General features: G+C 38.3%; 1 protein-coding gene across 9 annotated transcripts in view; it reads right to left on the bottom strand.

Annotated features, from left to right (window-relative positions):
- rdgB (retinal degeneration B) overlaps positions 1–19,005 on the bottom strand; it is a 485,210-nt gene that overhangs the window by 240,375 nt on the left and 225,830 nt on the right. For all 9 annotated transcript variants that reach the window (XM_071673888.1, XM_071673895.1, XM_071673896.1 and 6 more), the window contains 5 exons: positions 16,929–17,132; positions 16,628–16,767; positions 7,589–7,706; positions 4,220–4,753; positions 4,026–4,100 (listed from right to left, as the gene is read on the bottom strand). In XM_071673888.1, coding sequence (XP_071529989.1) covers positions 4,026–4,100; positions 4,220–4,753; positions 7,589–7,706; positions 16,628–16,767; positions 16,929–17,132 — 1,071 coding nt within the window. The remainder of the gene's footprint in view (positions 1–4,025; positions 4,101–4,219; positions 4,754–7,588; positions 7,707–16,627; positions 16,768–16,928; positions 17,133–19,005) is intronic.

Genomic DNA, 19,005 nt, shown 5'->3' with positions numbered 1-19,005 from the left:
ATCTATAGTCCACGCCTTACACCTATATAATATTGTGACTATTATACCAACAAACATAACCATTTTTGCCCTCCGAGATAACAATATCTCTTTCAACACATTCTTCATCACTTACAGAACCTTGTCTTTGCACCCATCCTATGACTCACTTGCACTCCCATAGTTCCATTTGGTGCCATATCCACCTCTAGGTACCTAAAATACTTCATTTCCTCCAGTTTTTCTCCATGCAACCTCACACCCCAACTAACCTGTCCCCCAGTTCTGCTAAACCTAATAACCTTGCTTTTATCTATAATCATTCTCAACTCCCTCCTTTCACACAATCTTCCAAATTCAGTCACCAACTTCTGCAGTTTCTCTCTGGTCTGCCACCAGAGCTGTATCATCAGCAAACAACAAACTCACTTCCCAGGCTCTTTCATCCCTCTCCAATTGCATACTTGCCCTGCTCTCTCTAAGACTTTTGTATTTATCTCCCTCAACAACCCATCCATAAGCAAACTAAACAACCATGGTGATATCACACACCCCTGCCACAGACCAACTTTCACTTGGTACCATTCACTCTCCCCTCTTTCTACTTGTGCACATGATTTACACCTTGATAAAACTTTCTCACTGCTTCTATCAGGTTTTCTCCCACACCATATATTCTTAAGACCTTCCACAAGGCATCCCTATCAATCCTATCTTCGAAAGAGGGGTGAGTATCCAATCTGTATGGGATGAGGGATCTGGGAAGGGAGTTAGTTGTTGCTTGCTGATGACACAGCACTAGCTGCAGATTCAAGTAAGAAACTGCATATTCTATTCCAATCATGTCTGGAAAAGGGCTGTAGATGCAAGTATAAATATAGTATCCAAGGTGCCCACTTAAATAAAAAAAAATAGACTTATGCAAATGATATGCTAAGTAGATGCAGCTGAGCATCAGTCACATGTGGGTTGGTTGCCTGGACTAGCCTCCTCCACTATTAGAATGATACTTGATAACCATTAAGGCTAAAAAGAACTACCCAGTCACCACATTCTAAGTTGCAAAAAAATTTCCCACACAAGGATCAAGCCACAAGAGACAATGGAGAGTAGGCCAAGAGGATGCTTTCAGACTGTGGCAGTGATGATCAACAACACTGCAAACTCTGACAAACTTGTAAATACTGATCGAAGTTTGTTTAATAATGTATTTATATTAACAACATCTTCCTTTTATTTATAAAACATCAAAATAACAGCTACAGAGCCATTACTCTTCCCAAAAGATGCCATCCTACAGCAATTCCTAGGGAAGGAACTGATACTGTTGGGAATACATCTCCAGGGGAAACGTTATAAAAGTCCTTTTTAATTAATGTTTTGCTAAACAGCCAATCCTTAAAAATCTATCTCTTGCATTATAAAATGTCTCTATGTAAATATTGATCAAGGTTTGTTTAATAATGTATTTATACTAACAATGAAGAATGTGTGGAAGTCGAGAACATTATCTCGGAAAGCAAAAATGGGTATGTTTGAAGGAATAGTGGTTCCAACAATGTTGTATGGTTGCGAGGTGTGGGCTATGGATAGAGTTGTGCGCAGGAGGATGGATGTGCTGGAAATGAGATGTTTGAGGACAATGTGTGGTGTGAGGTGGTTTGATCGAGTGAGTAACGTAAGGGTAAGAGAGATGTGTGGAAATAAAAAGAGCGTGGTTGAGAGAGCAGAAGAGGGTGTTTTGAAGTGGTTTGGGCACATGGAGAGGATGAGTGAGGAAAGATTGACCAAGAGGATATATGTGTCGGAGGTGGAGGGAACGAGGAGAAGAGGGAGACCAAATTGGAGGTGGAAAGATGGAGTGAAAAAGATTTTGTGTGATCGGGGCCTGAACATGCAGGAGGGTGAAAGGAGGGCAAGGAATAGAGTGAATTGGAGCGATGTGGTATACCGGGGTTGACGTGCTGTCAGTGGATTGAATCAAGGCATGTGAAGCGTCTGGGGTAAACCATGGAAAGCGGTGTAGGTATGTATATTTGCGTGTGTGGACGTATGTATATACATGTGTATGGGGGGGGGTTGGGCCATTTCTTTCGTCTGTTTCCTTGCGCTACCTCGCAAACGCGGGAGACAGCGACAAAGTATAATAAAAAAAGTATAATACTAACAATGTCCTCATTTATTTAAAAAACATGAAAAATAAAAGCTGCAGAGTCATTAATCTTGCCAAAAGATGCCATTATACAGCAATTACTAGGGTAGGAACTGATACTATTGGGAATGCATCTCCAGGGGAAACATGTTATAATAACCCCTTTTCATGGATTTTTCGCTAAACGGCCAATACTCAAAAATGTATCTCTTCCATTATAAAATGTCGTTATGTATGGGGTAGAGAGAATACAACTTTTGTTTCTCCTGTACTTCAAAGGAGGCAGCTAATAAGTGCAGAAGCAGGGTGCTGGAAACCCTCCCTTCCTAATAAATCTATTCCCAATTTTTAATGCTGGAAACAAGAGAGAGCCAAGTGAAGAGTGCTCATCTTCCTTGAAGGATTAGGCGAGGGTGTCTGAATGACCATGGATATACCAGGATGAAATGATGGGGCAGGCAGGTAGTACGATTTGGAAGAGGAACCTTTAACAAAGAAAATCAATAAAAAACATTATCAGCAAATGAGTGAATAGGTTAGAGGAAGAAGAAAGATTGGATATGAAGGGAAGAAATAGTGAAGGTAATATAAAACAACCATGTAGAACACCACCACTGACAGGGTAAGTAGTCACTCCGTCACTGAATACCATGTTGGAACAACTGGGAGAGAATTTATGTACCAGGGAATACACAGAAGCAAAGAAGCCAAAGGAAGTTTAGTGAAGAAACTCTTGTGCCATCGTCCAAATCCTGTCAAATGTTTTTGAGATACAATTCAACATTCCAAAACTGAGAGGCAACATCTATATTATAAAATTTTTGTATAAAAAACTCAATCCATATTAAAAAGAATTAGCTTGAGGTTAAAAATGACAGGTCACCTTTGGGCATACCATAATATACAGCAGTCTGCCAACCCTATCTGGTCCTAAAGAATAACATGTATAAGTCTGTGAATAAAGAGCACTATTCTGCACTATGGTGTCACCAATCGTTTTGCTGCTTCATGAATGAAAGAAATCTCATTTTCCCACTTTCATTTCTTTGGCTACTTTCACCCTCTAGCACAATGCTCAAACCCCTTACTATCCTTCAAGGATTACAAGTTGCTAGTAATCACCGATATTCTCATAATTCTATTAATGCTATATATTGTCTTTGTATCACAGCTTCCACATTGTTCATGCTTTTATAACATAAACCATAAAAAATCTGGATCTAATCTGATTTTCAAAGAAAAACCCATCAGATGAGTGCTCTCTTAGTAAACCACTGAGAAGTGAAAATCACTACACACGCACACACAGAGTAAATCAATACACAATATATTTCTTGTTACATGTAAACACTTAATTAAATGAGCACATCCTGAATCTGCTAGTCTATATAGTCAGAAATCAGGGTTAGGCATAGTAATGGGAAAATGAAATAACCATGTATGCACTATACAATCTCGCATTGGTATTCCAACTGATTATTTAGACCAGCAGTTGTGTCTTAGTTTCTGGATTGCACAGTCTATAGTCATTTACTAGAAAAAAATCATATTATGTGGAACACAAAATACTGTCAAAAGTTTTGAAATTAGACCACTTAAAGATGTAAATAATCCCTCAGGTAACAAAGTGTCCTACATATTTCTTCATGACTGACCTATATGACACATCTTGTTATATGTAGCTCTAATACTAAGAGAAATACCTATGTATGATATCTATATATTTTGTAAGTCCACATAACTAACTGAATTGTAGTGACTTGGATCTTTACTTGTTACAACAATTAATACTTCTGTCACTGGTGAAAAAAGTAATATAGTTTTTATACACATTTCAAGTGCTTTAAATTCCTCAATCCTCTTAAATTAAGCTATTCAAACATTCACTACATACCTTGGCAATCAAAGAATTCATCTTCACTTCCTGAAGAATCTGAGTCTCTTCTAATGCTTTCCATTCTCCAGGTTGCTATGAAAGAACAACAAAGATACAAAAGGTAACGAAAAAGTAATGCATTATATAACATTTCATAAAAAATAAGGTTAACAACATATGATAATGAGACTTGCAATATGAAGCACACTTACCTTGATTTTGAGAATTTAATGTGTTTCTAGAACCACTTCTGGACCATGACCCTCTTTTCCTTGTGTCATCAGTAAGTACACTATCCATACTAACATTAAGTTCTCTTCTTCGAAGTTTAGGACTTGTACCAGACAATTGTCTATTTTCATCTTCTTCTACACTATTATTATTATTATTGTTATTATTATTATTTACACCACCCTTTACCAATGTTTCTTCATCACAAATTACATGAGAATGTTCACCTAAATCATTACTAGTCCTAAATGAGCTGCACTTGCTCAACTGTTCAAGATTAGGAGTTCGTTCTGATGATATGCTTGGGGTCTGAGGAACCTCTGCTCCAGCATCTGGAGAAGCACTATCGCCTTCTCCTTCCTCCTCTTCTTCATCTCCAACTAGTCCATATCTTTTGGCCAGTAAGGACTGAGTTTCTTTCTCAATGTTGCGAATATCTTCAATTGTAAGTCCCCACCACTCATCCATCCATGCCCAAGCTTGTCGATGAGCTCTGAGCATTGTTTTCCTCAAAGCTGTAAGCAGATAAAACAACAGAATTTCATTATTACCATGATCTTAATACTTTTTTCCTATATTCAAAGTGGAATGAAGCATCTGAAATTCTTTCTAAATATCCAGCTGCCAGCTATCTCCACACTTAGAGTTATGAAGGCTAAGAAGAAATGTTTGAATATCAACCACAGTTTTCACATGATGGCAATGAGGGTAAGGAGAGATTGGGGGTTGCTTAAACTAATGCATGGTATCGGTAGATTATGCATGAGAAAGTTGTGTACATTGCATGAGAAAGTTGTGTTAACTTCAAACATAACTTGTGCCTAAAGACACAAAATTGAATCATTTGTGAAGTTTTTAAGTGTAGGAAACATTCTGCATTCAAAGTATGCCAGCATAAGTATTTTAGAGGATGCATATTTAGACACCCATGCAACAAAGACAACACCAAAATAAAGAAGGCTGAGTTACAGGGAAAAGCCAAAGGCTTAAATCTGCCCATCTTGGAAGAGAAAAGAGTGAGGGATGACATGATTACAACTTTTAAGTTTTTAAAACAGATTGATCATATAGAGAGCTGTAGGGATTGAGCAATCAGATGACATAACATGAAATTTAGCAAACAGAAACTTGCTAAGAAAGATGCAAAGAGGTACTGTATAGTATAAATGTGATGGATAAATGAAAATTGATGACCAAGGATATGGTTTATACAGAAAGCATACACAACGCTAAGAACTTGTATGCTGTAAGAGAATGTTCAAGAGATAAGACCCCACAAGTGTAAAACTCTCTTCCCATGTAGTATAAATATGTAATCAAAAAGCTAAAATATATAATTACATAAGTGTTAAAAACATGTATCACAAATGGAAAATCCCATAAGGAAAAAAAACTTGTTCCAGGTAGATATCCTCTGCATTAGTAACATTAGTGTATCATCAGCCCTCTTGTCAAGACATGGTTCCTTACAACTTTGGGAGTGCAAAATCCATTTGGTATACTGAAAAAAACATGAAGGGTTCTGTGCAATGAAGGCTATCAAGCCTTGTTATATTTCTGCGAAAGGAACCAGCCCAAATGGAACCATTGTATCAGAGGGAATAGGAACTTCAACCATGGGCTCTTGCCTTCTCTCCCACATTTAACTGAGGGATAATAAAATATCTCGACTTAGAAGCCAACAAGTAACAAAGGCCATACAGGTTCTGATACTTTATGACCAACAGAGCAATGACTTTTAATTTCCCAGAAGCAACAACGTGAAAATCATCTCTATGTAGATTTCTTCCAAGATACCCCTTGCAAATCATCAATACAGTATTTAGGACATGGTACCTTAGGAATATGGGATCTATGCCCATATCTCATATCAGCAATTCTGAGGTGTTTCCTGGACTTCTCAGCATGTGTAATACAGATAACAATCTTATCTGCCTTGATTTAACACAAAAAGATAGGCATTTGTACCATAAAAAACTAAGTGGGAACAATGTTTATGCACTAACCAAGAGCATGCTTTATCTTAGACTGGTATGCAGTGACTAAGAGATATCTTGTCTTGAAATTTCTCCTAAGTTTTACCTGCAAGTGTAAAGGCACAAAAGATAACACTGCACCATTACAATATGGTAAATATATGTAAAACTATGTGTGTGTGCAAAGAAAACATTATATGTTGGCAAAATAATGAAAAAATGCAATGAGGTGATGAACAACAGGCTGTTGCATGTTCTGCTGATGCCCAGCATCCTGGATCAAGGTTAAAAATTAATGGACTATTCCATCACAGACCAAACTCAGTCCGATGGGTCCTTCACTGACTAAATCTGCAATATAATGGACTTTTACAAAAATTTCCATTTGATCCCAAACTTAGTTTAGTGACATCTGATGAGTTCATTAGAAGCCAAAGTCCTATAAATTGATAACCATTAGAATGGGGGTTTACTATAAGTCTCCTCAAAGAATTTCTCTCTTTAAAAAGACTCATCCCAGTTATGCTACTAAGTGTAGTGCATCCATGAAGCTGCAAGATCCACTCAAACTGCAAATTGTTTCTTCCTAATAATCCATGTTTATGTCTGTGGGTATCACTCTCAAGGCTATGATATGCAAGCTCTAATAATAACCTTTTCACTTCAGTTTTTATAGGATAACTGACAGCTGTGAAACTTCTGAAAGGTAAGTTATTATTCCTGGTGACATATGATACCTATGTATAGCTCTTGGCTGCTCTAGGATATATATAAAATGGGGTGAAAGACATCAGCAGACACTGTATATTGTATGTGTGTAGGACTCCGGTCTCAAGTTTACAACATACATGTGTAGGACTGAAAGTGTTAATGAACCTGTAACATATGCCTACTGCACTATTTCAGTCTCTACTCCCTTCCAGAACTCCTTATTCTTTTTCTCTAATATATTAGACACATGTTTCATGAAAAGTGCTTTACTAGCCATTTACCAGACAAATTATTTAACAAACATCTTATGAGCTAATACGATTACTATTAGTCTTCATAATGTTTTTCTAAAAGATTTTCAGTTGACAAACTCATTTCATTTCATTCATTATGTTGCTTAAAATGTGTTCTCATGAGCATTCTTTTTTTACTTCAGATCATAAATTGTACAAAAGCTACAACAAAACAGTAGGTACTCTAGTGCAGTCAGCATAATTAATTCAAATCCTATCTTAGGCTAAGAGACAAAAGCTTCACCCTTTCATTTTATCAAGAAAGTAATATAGTGTTGATATGAAGTGACAGTGTACTAATGGACACTGATTTTAACTACAAATGAAAGTTCACTAAAAGCAGTCAAACCAGTTCACAGGAAAAACATACCAATGTCATGGATGAATTTTTCTATTTTTGTCTGCATACCCCAGTAGCGAAATTCCACCTTACACAACTTGTAGGCACACATGATTGCTTCGCCACCAGGTAGAGGAGTGGGTTTGTCCTAGAATAAAAGACCTTCGTTAAAAACTACTGATAATCAATTACAAAAGATAGATAACAACTGACCAAGGTTCTTAGTCAAGACAGTGAGTAGAATGATTATCATTTGAATGACATAATGTAAATACTTTGTCTTACATCTCTCAAAGAACCTTCCACTGTCTACATCATCATGTTTTACAAAACTAAAACGTTATCATTACGTAACCCCTTACTTCTCTTCCAAGGTGGGCAAAGTTAAGGTCTCTAGCCTTTCCTTGTGACTTAGCTCTCTATTTCTGGTACTTTACTAGGTTTGTTGCCCTCATCTGAACTTTTCTATTAGCTCTTTGTACTTCTTTTGGCGCAGTGGTCAAACTTAAGAAGCATAATTTAGTTTTGGCCTTATGTAAGATCTGAACAGCTTTCTTATACATGAACATGAATACAATTCTAATATTTGCTAACAGACTGCTGGTCTCCTTAACTATTTTCCTAGAGTGAGACTCTGGTGACAGTTTCAAAACAATGTCAACTCCCATGTCATTCTCACACATATTCCTGCAGCTTATTTCCTGATAGATGATAATCATAATGAGGTTTTCTTTCACTGTACTCCATCCTCATTTCTTAACATTTACTTGGATTGAACTTCATGAACCAAATATCAGTCCCTCTGTTATAACTAACTATAACCTCCACTCATGAATCTAGTTCACAGGTGGTTTTTGTGCTTATTCTTACACCAACACACCTGTTGCATGCATCAAAGACCTTCTTGCGTCCCCAAACTTTGATGTTATGTGGCTCAAGGTCTGTCTCCCTACTACCCTATTTTTCAACTGTTTCACCTATTGCTCTCCTAATTCTACTAATTCTATTTCCTTTGGCTATCTAAACTCCTGCCATGAGAATGCAACATCCTCTCACCCCAAGCCAAGATCCTCTACCTCAGGGATTTCAATGTTCACCATAGTGAATGGTTGAATCACTCCCATACAGATGGTGGAGGGTCAATAATGAAGCCCTCACATTCTCCATTCTCAATGATTTAGAACAAACTATCTCCCATTCTACCCATATTCCTGACCGCTATGACCACTCTCCTAATATTCTGGATTTGTTTTTCACATCCAGTCCATCTCACTGTAAATACACAATCTCACCCACAATTGGTTTCATCTGATCACACTCTTATAAATGTATCTATTCTAATACCACCTTCCCTTCCAGCAGCCCCTTCTAAGTGTAAATACTGGCACCCCAACAAAGCTGACTGGAATAACTTACGTAACTTCTGTTCTGACTTTCCTTGGGTAAATTACTGTCTCTTATGTGGTGATGCCTCTATCTCCACCAAACACATAGCAGATGTTATTGTTGTGGGAATGGAACCATTTATCCCCTCTTCCTCCAAGACGACTTCTTCATCCAATCCATGGTTCAACCGTTCCTGTTCTGAGGCCATTCAGACATGGGATCAGGCATATTGGACTTGGAAAATCTCTCCTTCCTCTGGCTCCCATTCAGCTTTTATCACTGCCCATAACTGCTGCAAGCACGTTACCCGTTAGGCGAAGCATTCCTTCATTCAAAGGAAGTGCAATAACCTCTCCTTGCCATCCACTGATAGGTCTTTCTGGTCTTTAGCAAAGGGCATCCCTAATAACTTCTGTTATGCTAGCATTCCTTCATTTTTCTGTTCTGATGGTACTACAGCTGTCTCTCCCAGAGACAAAGCAACTCTCTTTGTTTCCTGTTTCTCCTCTAACTCCACCTTGGATACCTCTAACATTCCTTCACCCTATTGATGCTCCTGATGGCATCCATCCCCATGTTCTGAAAGAGCCTGTGCTTGCTCGTCTGTTCTGTTTCTGTTTAAAAACCAAAACTTTCCTTCTCCTTTGATGCATGCATTGATACATCCTATCCCTATGAAGGGTGACCATTCTGACCCCTCTAACTATCGTCCTATTGCTTTGACACCTATTTCCAAAGTCTTTGAATCCCTTCTCAACTCCCATATCTTTAAACAACTTGATAACAGTCTTCTCTCTGATCACCAGTATACCTTCCGTATGGTGAGATCCACTAGTTATATTCTTTCTAATCTTACTAATGTCTAGTCATCAACCCTGAAAGATTTTGGAGAGTCATGTACAGTTGCCCTTGACATATGTAAGGCTTTTGACGGGGTGTGACAAGAGGGTCTCATCTCTAAGCTCCCCTCTTTTGGCTTTCCTCTCTCACTTTACTCCTTCATATCTAGCTTCCCCTCTAACTAATCTATCTCTGTGGTTGTTGATGGATCAGCCTCCCCCCCCTTTCTCCATCAACAGCGGCGTCGCTTAAGGTTCTGTCTTGTCCCCTACAATTTTTCTACTTGTTTTTTTTCAACGATTTTCTCTCCCTCACAAATAATCCAATGCACTCATATACTGACAACTCAACATTGCTTTCATCCACATCCTTCAATTCTGCTTCCTCTTCTCTCACTTGATCTGCATCTCGTCTTGACACAGCTTCCGCAATAAACTCAGACTTGGACAGGATATCTCAGTGGGGTTTAATGCCTTCAAGACCCAATTTCTATCCATCTCTATATCAAAACTCCTTGCAACTCTCGTGATTCCTTTGACAGTTCTGTAATTCCACCTCTTGACTCAATGAACAATCTTGGTATTACTGTAACATCCAATCTTTCTTGGAAACCCCACATTACAGGAATACCTAAGTCTGCCTCTAAGAAACTGGGTGTCCTGTTTAAATGTCAAAATGTCTTCTCTTCTGAACAGCTGCTCCTATTGTACAAGGGATTGCTTCGTCCTTGCATGAAATATTGCTCTCACATTAGTATGCTTACTTGACAGATTTGACTCGAAAGCAATCCAACTTATAGACTGTCCCAGCTAACTTCCAAACTTGACCCCCTTGCCCTATGCTGCAATGTTGGTTCACTTTCCCTCTTCTATAGGTATTACTTTGGTTTTTGCTCCTGAGAACTGGCTGCTTGTGTGCCCCCATCATCAGCTAGACCATGCAATATTTGGCAAGTTGTTGCATCACATGATTATCATGTTGCCCTTGGCAACTCAAGGGTGGGCCGTCTTGCTGTCCACTTCTTTCCCTACACATCAAAGCTTTCAAACTCTCTACCTTCTCATGTCTTTCCCAATAACTATGACCTGACATATTCAAAAGACAGGTCTTTCACTTTCTCCAAAATTTGTCAATACTTTCCTTTGTCTTTCTTTTTTCCTTTTCATAATTCTCTCCATATTTCAATTAAGGCCTGGCCTTGATGTGGATTTTGTCCATGACTGGAGCCTTCAGCATAGAAAAAAAATCTACAGAGCCTGTCAAGGTTACCTTGTAACCTGATGGAATCCTCCATGCTTTCCATTTCCCTCATGAACTCTGCATCATCTGACAACATATTTAGATATGTGTTCATACTTCGAGTAAATCTTTTACATTGACAGGAAAGAGTAATGATTCCAAAGCAGATCCCTGTGGCACTGTGCTGATGACCTCAAGCCATTTTGAGAAGGCTCCTTTAACATATGTCCTTTATTCCCTTCCATTAAGTACAATAATCTATCCACTGAAGGAGTCTACCACTATTTCTGCCATAAGATCCAGCTCCTTAATCAGTGTTAAATGATTTCTGGCAGTCCAGATACAAAAACAATCCACCAAGCTGTTTATTGTGTCTAATGCTAAGCTCACAAGCTCTTAGAAATCTAAGAGGTTCATCATGCATGACCCTCTTTTCCTGAAACCATAATGTCTCTCACTTAGGTAGTTTCTCCTTTATCAGGAAGGCATCCATGTGCTTTCTGTTATCTTTTTTTTAGTACCTAAAAACACACAGTCTTTTAGGAAACCAATCTGTTATCTAGCAACTCCAGTCTCTTATCTTAAAGATAAGTATGGTGTTCACCCTTCACTGTTCCCTAGGTATTTTATCATTTTCCAATGACAATGGTCTGCCAAGTGTATTTACATTAATCTTCAGCACATATGGAGAAATTTCATGTGCAATCATGAGCCTTGTATGAATTTTGACCTTTTAGTATTCTGTAAGTGTGTTTTCTAAACACCTAAATGTTTTCTAAAACCTCTTTTCCATTCTATCTCAGTGGTGTTGGGTTTTCAGTATCTTCAAATGTGAAAAGAATTTCTAATATGTTACTCAGTTTTTCATACATATTCACATCATTTTGTATGAATTCTTCATTATGAATCCCTTGGTCTGATTAGCAGCTCTTCAACAGACAACTCATTCCTGATGAATTTAATAAAAGGTTTTGAATTTTCTCTAGCCTTGTCCACAATATTCTTTTCAGAGTCTTTTGTTCCTCCTTTCTGATTCTGCTATACTCGATCCCTGTTCTCTTGTACCTTACAAATGCTGGCTCGCCTGAATCCCATCTATATCTTTGCCACTGCTCATCTCTTAGCCACTTTGCTTTCTGACATCTTTTACCAAATTATTCCTCCCTCTTTCTTCACCTTCCCTCAGTATTTGAGATGAGAGGTAACTATGTTCCTATTCTTTCATTGTAAATTTCATAGAACCTGTGTGTGAGTGTGGTATGTGTGATAACTATTTGTTACTGGGAGATAGTCTACACTAGTGTTGCCCCATCTCTCAACTAAGTATATAGGTACCATGTCTTTTACTCCTATGTATGTATGTATGTATGTATGTATGTATGTATGTATGTTTGCACACACACCCTAGCATATGCTACATATCAATTTCATTAACCAATCCCTTGGGAAGGATGAACATCTGGGTGGACTTTGGACTGACTGCCATGACCAGGATTTGAACCTATGTAAGTCTGATCCTAAGCGGCCCGTGCATGCAAGATCATCTATAATGCCTACCACTAAACCACAGAGGTCCATAAGTGTGTGTGTGTGTGTGTGTGTGTGTGTGTGTAGTTACCTATTTGTAATTACTTTTCATACTGTAAAAGGAGAAAGTTTTACACTCTTGCAGCCCCATCTCATGAACATTCTCTACTATCATGCAACCACTTGAATTTATGTACGGTGCCTGCATTAACCATATTCTCAGTCAATCTGTTCCAATCATCCATGACTCTTATAATATAAAAGTATCTTTTTTTTCATCCTTGTCTAAAAGTTTCTTACTTAATTTCATATTACGTTCTCTGGTTCCTCTATCCCTACACATCTCATAGCATTTTTCACTGTCCACTTCGTCGATCTCTTAAAAACCTAAAGGTTGTGATCAGGTCACCCTTTGGTCTTCTCTCTTCCAAAATCGGTAAATCTAAAGCTTCCAGCCTTTTCCTGTAGCTTAGCTCTCTTCATTTTGGTCCCATCTTTGCTACCCTCCTCTAGACCTCCTCTGTGAGTTCTGTGCTTCTTTCAGTGCTGCAACCTTACCTGAGAAGCATATTCTAGTTTTGGCCTTTTATAGGATATGAATAGCATGCTAAGTATATCTTCATCTATATACTTGAAAGTTTTTCACTTTTCTCATGCTTGTGCATCGCCTGCAAACATTTTCAGATAGGATTCCAAAGATTCCAGGAAGTCATTAATCTTGGTCAAGAAAGAGTAATGGTCCCAGAACCAAACACTCTGACACTGCTGGTCACCTTAACCCATTTGGAAAAGGCTCTTCTGATGTATATTCTTTGTTCCCCTCCCACTTAGATAATCTATCCAATGAGGGAGTTTTCCCCATCATTCCTGCTTGGTGATTCAGTTTCATAATCAGCCTCCTATGAGGTACTGTGTCATATGCCTTCTGGCAGTCAAGTTAGATAGTCCACCCAGCCTTCACTTTTACCCAGGACTGAGCTCGCTCTCTCATAAAACTCTTGAGGTTAGTTACACTTAATCTCCATTCCCTAAAACCATAGTGTCTCTCACCTAAGAAATTTTTCCTCCTGTGTGTGTGTGTATGGTGTGTGTGTGTGTGTGTGTGTGTGTGTGTGTGTGTGTGTGTGTGTGTGTGTGTGTGTGTGTGTGTGTGTGTTCGTGTGTGTTTGCGTGTGTTTGTGTGTGTGTGTGTTTTGTGTGTGTGTGTGTGAGTGAATTACCATATTTTGCAGCATATGACACACTGGTGTATTAGATGCACCCAAAGTGGTATTGAATTTTTGGAAAAAAATATTTAACCATACACAAGGGATATTCTGGAAAAAATGTCTAACCATACATAAGAGCTTTCTTACCTGTTTTTTCAAAGTATGTTCTGAAAATCACCAGCCTCTTTTTTAATGCAGTTTTGAAATGTATGCAGACAGAAAAAACACAAAAAGTATGTTATCATCTTAAAAACATTACATAATGAAGTACAGTTATTGCATGTCCAAGTTATTCATTCTATTTTATTACCCTTTATCACTGTCTCCTGCATTAGCGAGGTAGGGCAAGGAAACAGATGAAAGAATGGCCAAACCCACCCACATACACATGTATATACATCCACATCCACACACGCACATATACATACCTATACATCTCAACGTATACATATATACACACACACAAACATATACATATATACACATGTACATAATTCATACTGTCTGCCCTTATTCATTCCTGTCGCCATCCCACCACATAATGAAATACCAACCACCTCCCCCGCATGTGCGCGAGGTAGCGCTAAGAAAATACAACAAAGGCCACATTCGTTCACACTCAGTCTCTAGCTGTCATGTATAATGCACTGAAACCACAGCTCCCTTTCCACATCCAGGCCCCACACAACTTTCCATGGTTTACCCCAGACGCTTCACATGCCCTGGTTCAATCCATTGACAGCAAGTAGACCCCGGTATACCACATTGTTCCAATTCACTCTATTCCTTGCACACTTTTCACCCTCCTGCATGTTCAGGCCCCAATCACTCAAAATCTTTTTCACTCCATCTTTCCACCTCCAATTTGGTCTCCCACTTCTCCCCGTTCCCTCCATCTCTGACACATATATCCTCTTGGTCAATCTTTCCTCACTCATTCTCTCCATGTGACCAAACCATTTCAAAACACCCTTTTCAGCTCTCTCAACTACACTCTTTCTACCACCACACATCTCTCTTACCCTATTATTACTTACTCGATCAAACCACCTCACACCACATATTGTCCTCAAACATCTCATTTCCAGCACATCCACCCTCCTCTGCACATCTCTATCTATAGCCCATGCCTCGCAACCATATATCATTCTTGGCACCACTATTCCTTCAAACATACCCATTTTTGCTTTCCAAGATAACGTTCTCAACTTCCACACATTCTTCAACGCTCCCAGAACTTTCATCCCCTCCAAGGTATCTCAATTAGTACAAAAATTATTGTAAAAATTAGGAAATGTTTCTTTATGAACTTTAGACTGCAGCAGACATCAGAAATAACAACGAAAATAAAAGCTTGATGAAGAAATGCATAAATCCTATTATTTCATTACTTATGATAGGGTGCCATTATTACGGTACTTCCATTATCCCATGACTCTGTCGTCAACCTTTGTTCTACATACCTGCGTGTCTCTTCAACTATCATGTCATCTAGTTCATTTATGTATCAAAGAAACTGTAGAAATACAGCTATGTATTCTGTTGCACACCATTTCCATAAATGACACTGCTATTACAAGTAAAAGCAAGCAGCTGAGCAGGTAAAAAATGTAGAGATAACTTTACTTTGGTCCACACCATACCATCAGCTAGACTATCCTAGTTGGAATATGTATCACCTTGAAGTATTATATTCAGGGTGTGCCTGTATAGCATCACTCATCATTCCTCAGCATATCTGGGTGGAAAAATAGTGGAATGCTAAGCATATATAAACAAGATCCTTCCACCTGCCCTACAAGTTGCCTCGCTTTGCTGTTGTCTAAACATGTATACAAAAGCTGGAGTTGGAGCTTGTCTCCTCATTAGATGAGGTATTATCTTCATTTGTATGTCTGCACAGTAACATCAGTAACGTATTCATAATCAAACTCCTCTGAGATATGCTGCTGTTGTCTGCAGATGTAAATAAGTGTTCATAATGCCAACTATTGAAAGAAACCATACCTACCATGCTCTTGTCTGTTGGAAATGATACAAAACATATTTGGAACCCTACACATATTATCTTGACAATAATTTTCAGAATATGAGACCTGAGTTAACTTGAGATAATAATTATTCACGCAAAAGCCCAGCCAGAGTATCCTCACGATTACAAGGGAATGGGTAAACATATCTGGAACATAAAATATTAAATAAATGGACATTTCATATAAAAATAGGTATTGTACCGTTATTCATACAACATACAATTCCTAAGACATAAAGCAAAGCATCTGTTGCAAGTATATAAAAACACTGGATCTACATTTCTGATCATGATATCTTTATCCAATGAATGATCAGTCTTGCCTATCATGTCAAGATAAATAATGATAATAAGGAAATTCCAATGGCTTTTATTCAACTCTAAATCCAGAAAACTTATCTCTCTCTTATCTTCATCCTTAAGATGACTGCTTTGAAAGGATGACTCACCACTCTCCAATGCATGGTCAGTGTTTCATCAACAATCCACTGATAGCTAGACTGTATAAAATAAATGGATCAAGATAATATACAAGGTACTGGCTTATTAAATACAGAGGTTATGAGGTCCTGTATAACATGTGGTGCCACTTGAAATTCAGGCTAACACCAGAGAATTAGTCATTCTAGACCTGAACTTCTATGTATTATATGTAGGGTGACTTTTGGAACACATATTCAAGAAAAGAGTGCATCATAAATACTGCAAAATATGGTAATTCACATTCTCACAAATCCATTGAATCTCTTACCTGAAAATATAAGCTTTAAATACAAGAAAGAATCATAATGACATTTAAAGGATTCCATAAAAAATTAAGATTTTGTTTAATCTAACCTTGCATTTTTCCCAGTACTCAGCAATCCAGTTGTCCCCTAAAGGGCCTCTGTTAGTCTTTTGTGACTTATACTTGCGAGGATCCTCTTCTTCAACATAGTCAGCACCATATAACTGATCTTTCACAACATCAATCAGATCTGGAGAAATATTTACCATATTACCATTTATGAAAGACGTGTCTTCCAATATTTCTACAACATGTATAAGAGCATAAGATTCTTAGTACATATCAAAAGATAAGACTACACACTACAGTCTTGAGGTACATGACAAAATAAAAAGGAAGAGGGAGCCTTACCTATTTCTCTCTGCTTCATTTCAGATTTCGATAAATTGAAGACATTCTCCTGGTGCCCTGCATCATCAAAGTAGTATGTTTCAACCTCAATGCTGAACTTTTCCACAAAGGGACAAGTAAAGCGTGTCTTGGTATAGGGGTATGCATTCCAGGCTTCTTCTTCCACAGACAATGCTGATTTAGGAATAAGGGACTTAAGCCAACCTGAAATAAATAACATATTTCAATGCTTCAGTGTATCTGCTGTATTCAAAAATCATAATTAAATCAATACATAGTGAAAAATGCCAAAAGAATCTACAATGAATACTGTTCAATGAAAAGTAATTGAAATAATTTGGAAATACAGCAAATCACTGTCGAACATGGGTTTTTGTAACACAGATTTATGTACACATTGGAGCAACTGTGGTACATATTTTCCTAACATGAATAAAATTTGATTATCTACTGATTTGGATTTAGTGCTCTGTGTATACCATTTAGTATATTTATTTATGTATTATACTTAATTGCCATTCCCGCATCAGCAAGGTAGCGCCAGGAAACAGACAAAGAATGGCCCATCCACTCATATGCACATATATATACACAAATGCCCATACACATATAAAAATATACACATATACATACACATACATAGACATATACATATATACACATGTACATATCCATACTTGCTTGCCTTCACCAATTCCTGGCACCATCCACCCCACAGGAAACAGCACTGCTACCACCCGCTTCAGCGGGGCAGCTCCAGGAAAACAAACAAAAAAGGCCACATTCGTTCACACTCAGTCTCTAGCTGTCATGTGTAATGCACCAAAACTACAGCTCTTTATCCACATCCAGGCCCCACAGAGCTTTCCATGGTTTACCCCAGACGTTTCACAGCATGTCGATCCCAGTACACCACATCATTTCAATTCACTCTATTTCTTGCATACCTCTCACCCTCCTCTATGTTGAGGCCCTTATCACTCAAAACCTTTGTCACTCCATCCTTCCACCTCCAATTTGGTCTCCCACTTCTTGTCCCCTCTATCTCTGACACATATATCCTCTCTGTCAACCTTTCCTCACTCATTCTCTCCATATGTCCAAACTATTTCAACACACTCTTCTACTTTCTCAACCACACTCTTTTTATTACCACACATCTCTCTTACCCTTTCATTACTTACTCGATCAAGCCACCTCACATCACATATTGTCTTTAAACAGTTCATTTCCAACACATCCACCCTCCTCCATACAACTCTATCCATAGTCCACGCCTCATAACCATATATTATTGTTGGAACTACTATTCCTACAAACATACCCATTTTTGCTCTTCGAGATAACGTTCTCGCTTTCCACACATTCTTTATCGCTCCAAGAACTTTCGCCCCCTCCCCCACCCTGTGACTTACTTCCTCTTCCATGGTTCCATATGTTGCTAAGTCCACTTCCAGATATCTTAAACATTTCACTTCCTCCAATTTTTCTCCATTTTAAATTTACATCCCAAGTAACTTGTCCCTCAACCCTGCTGAACCTAATAACCTCACTCTTTTTCACATTTACTCTCAACTTTCTCCTTTCACACACTTTACCAAACTCAGTCATCAACTTCTGCAGTTTCTCACTCGAATCAGCCACCAGTGCTGTATCATCAGTGAACAACAAACTCACCGCCCATGCCCTCCCATCCCCAGCAGACTGCATACTTGCTCCTCTCTCCAAAACTCTTGCATTTACCTCCCTAACCACCCCATACATAAACAAATCAAACAACCATGCAGACATCACACACCCCTGCTGCAAACCAACCTTCATTTGGAGCCAATCACTCTCCTCTCTTCCTACTCGTACACATACCTTACATCTTTGATAAAAACTTTTCACTGTTTCTTGCTGCTTACCTCCCACGCCAGATCTGAAGACCTTCCAAAAAGCATCTCTATTTATTCTCTGCATCTTCCCTCACTGTATTATTTTCTCTCGTCTCTTGCATTCATTATCTTAACAGCCTTTCACTTACAATCAATTTCAAAATAACCAATTTAGAAAATTCTTAAGTGCGCATTCCATA

Source organism: Panulirus ornatus, chromosome 19 (genome assembly GCF_036320965.1).
Source record: "Panulirus ornatus isolate Po-2019 chromosome 19, ASM3632096v1, whole genome shotgun sequence".
NCBI classification, from domain to species: domain Eukaryota; kingdom Metazoa; phylum Arthropoda; class Malacostraca; order Decapoda; family Palinuridae; genus Panulirus; species Panulirus ornatus.
The sequence above is the reverse complement of the archived record's forward strand: the minus strand, read 5'-3'. Positions and strand labels throughout refer to the sequence as shown.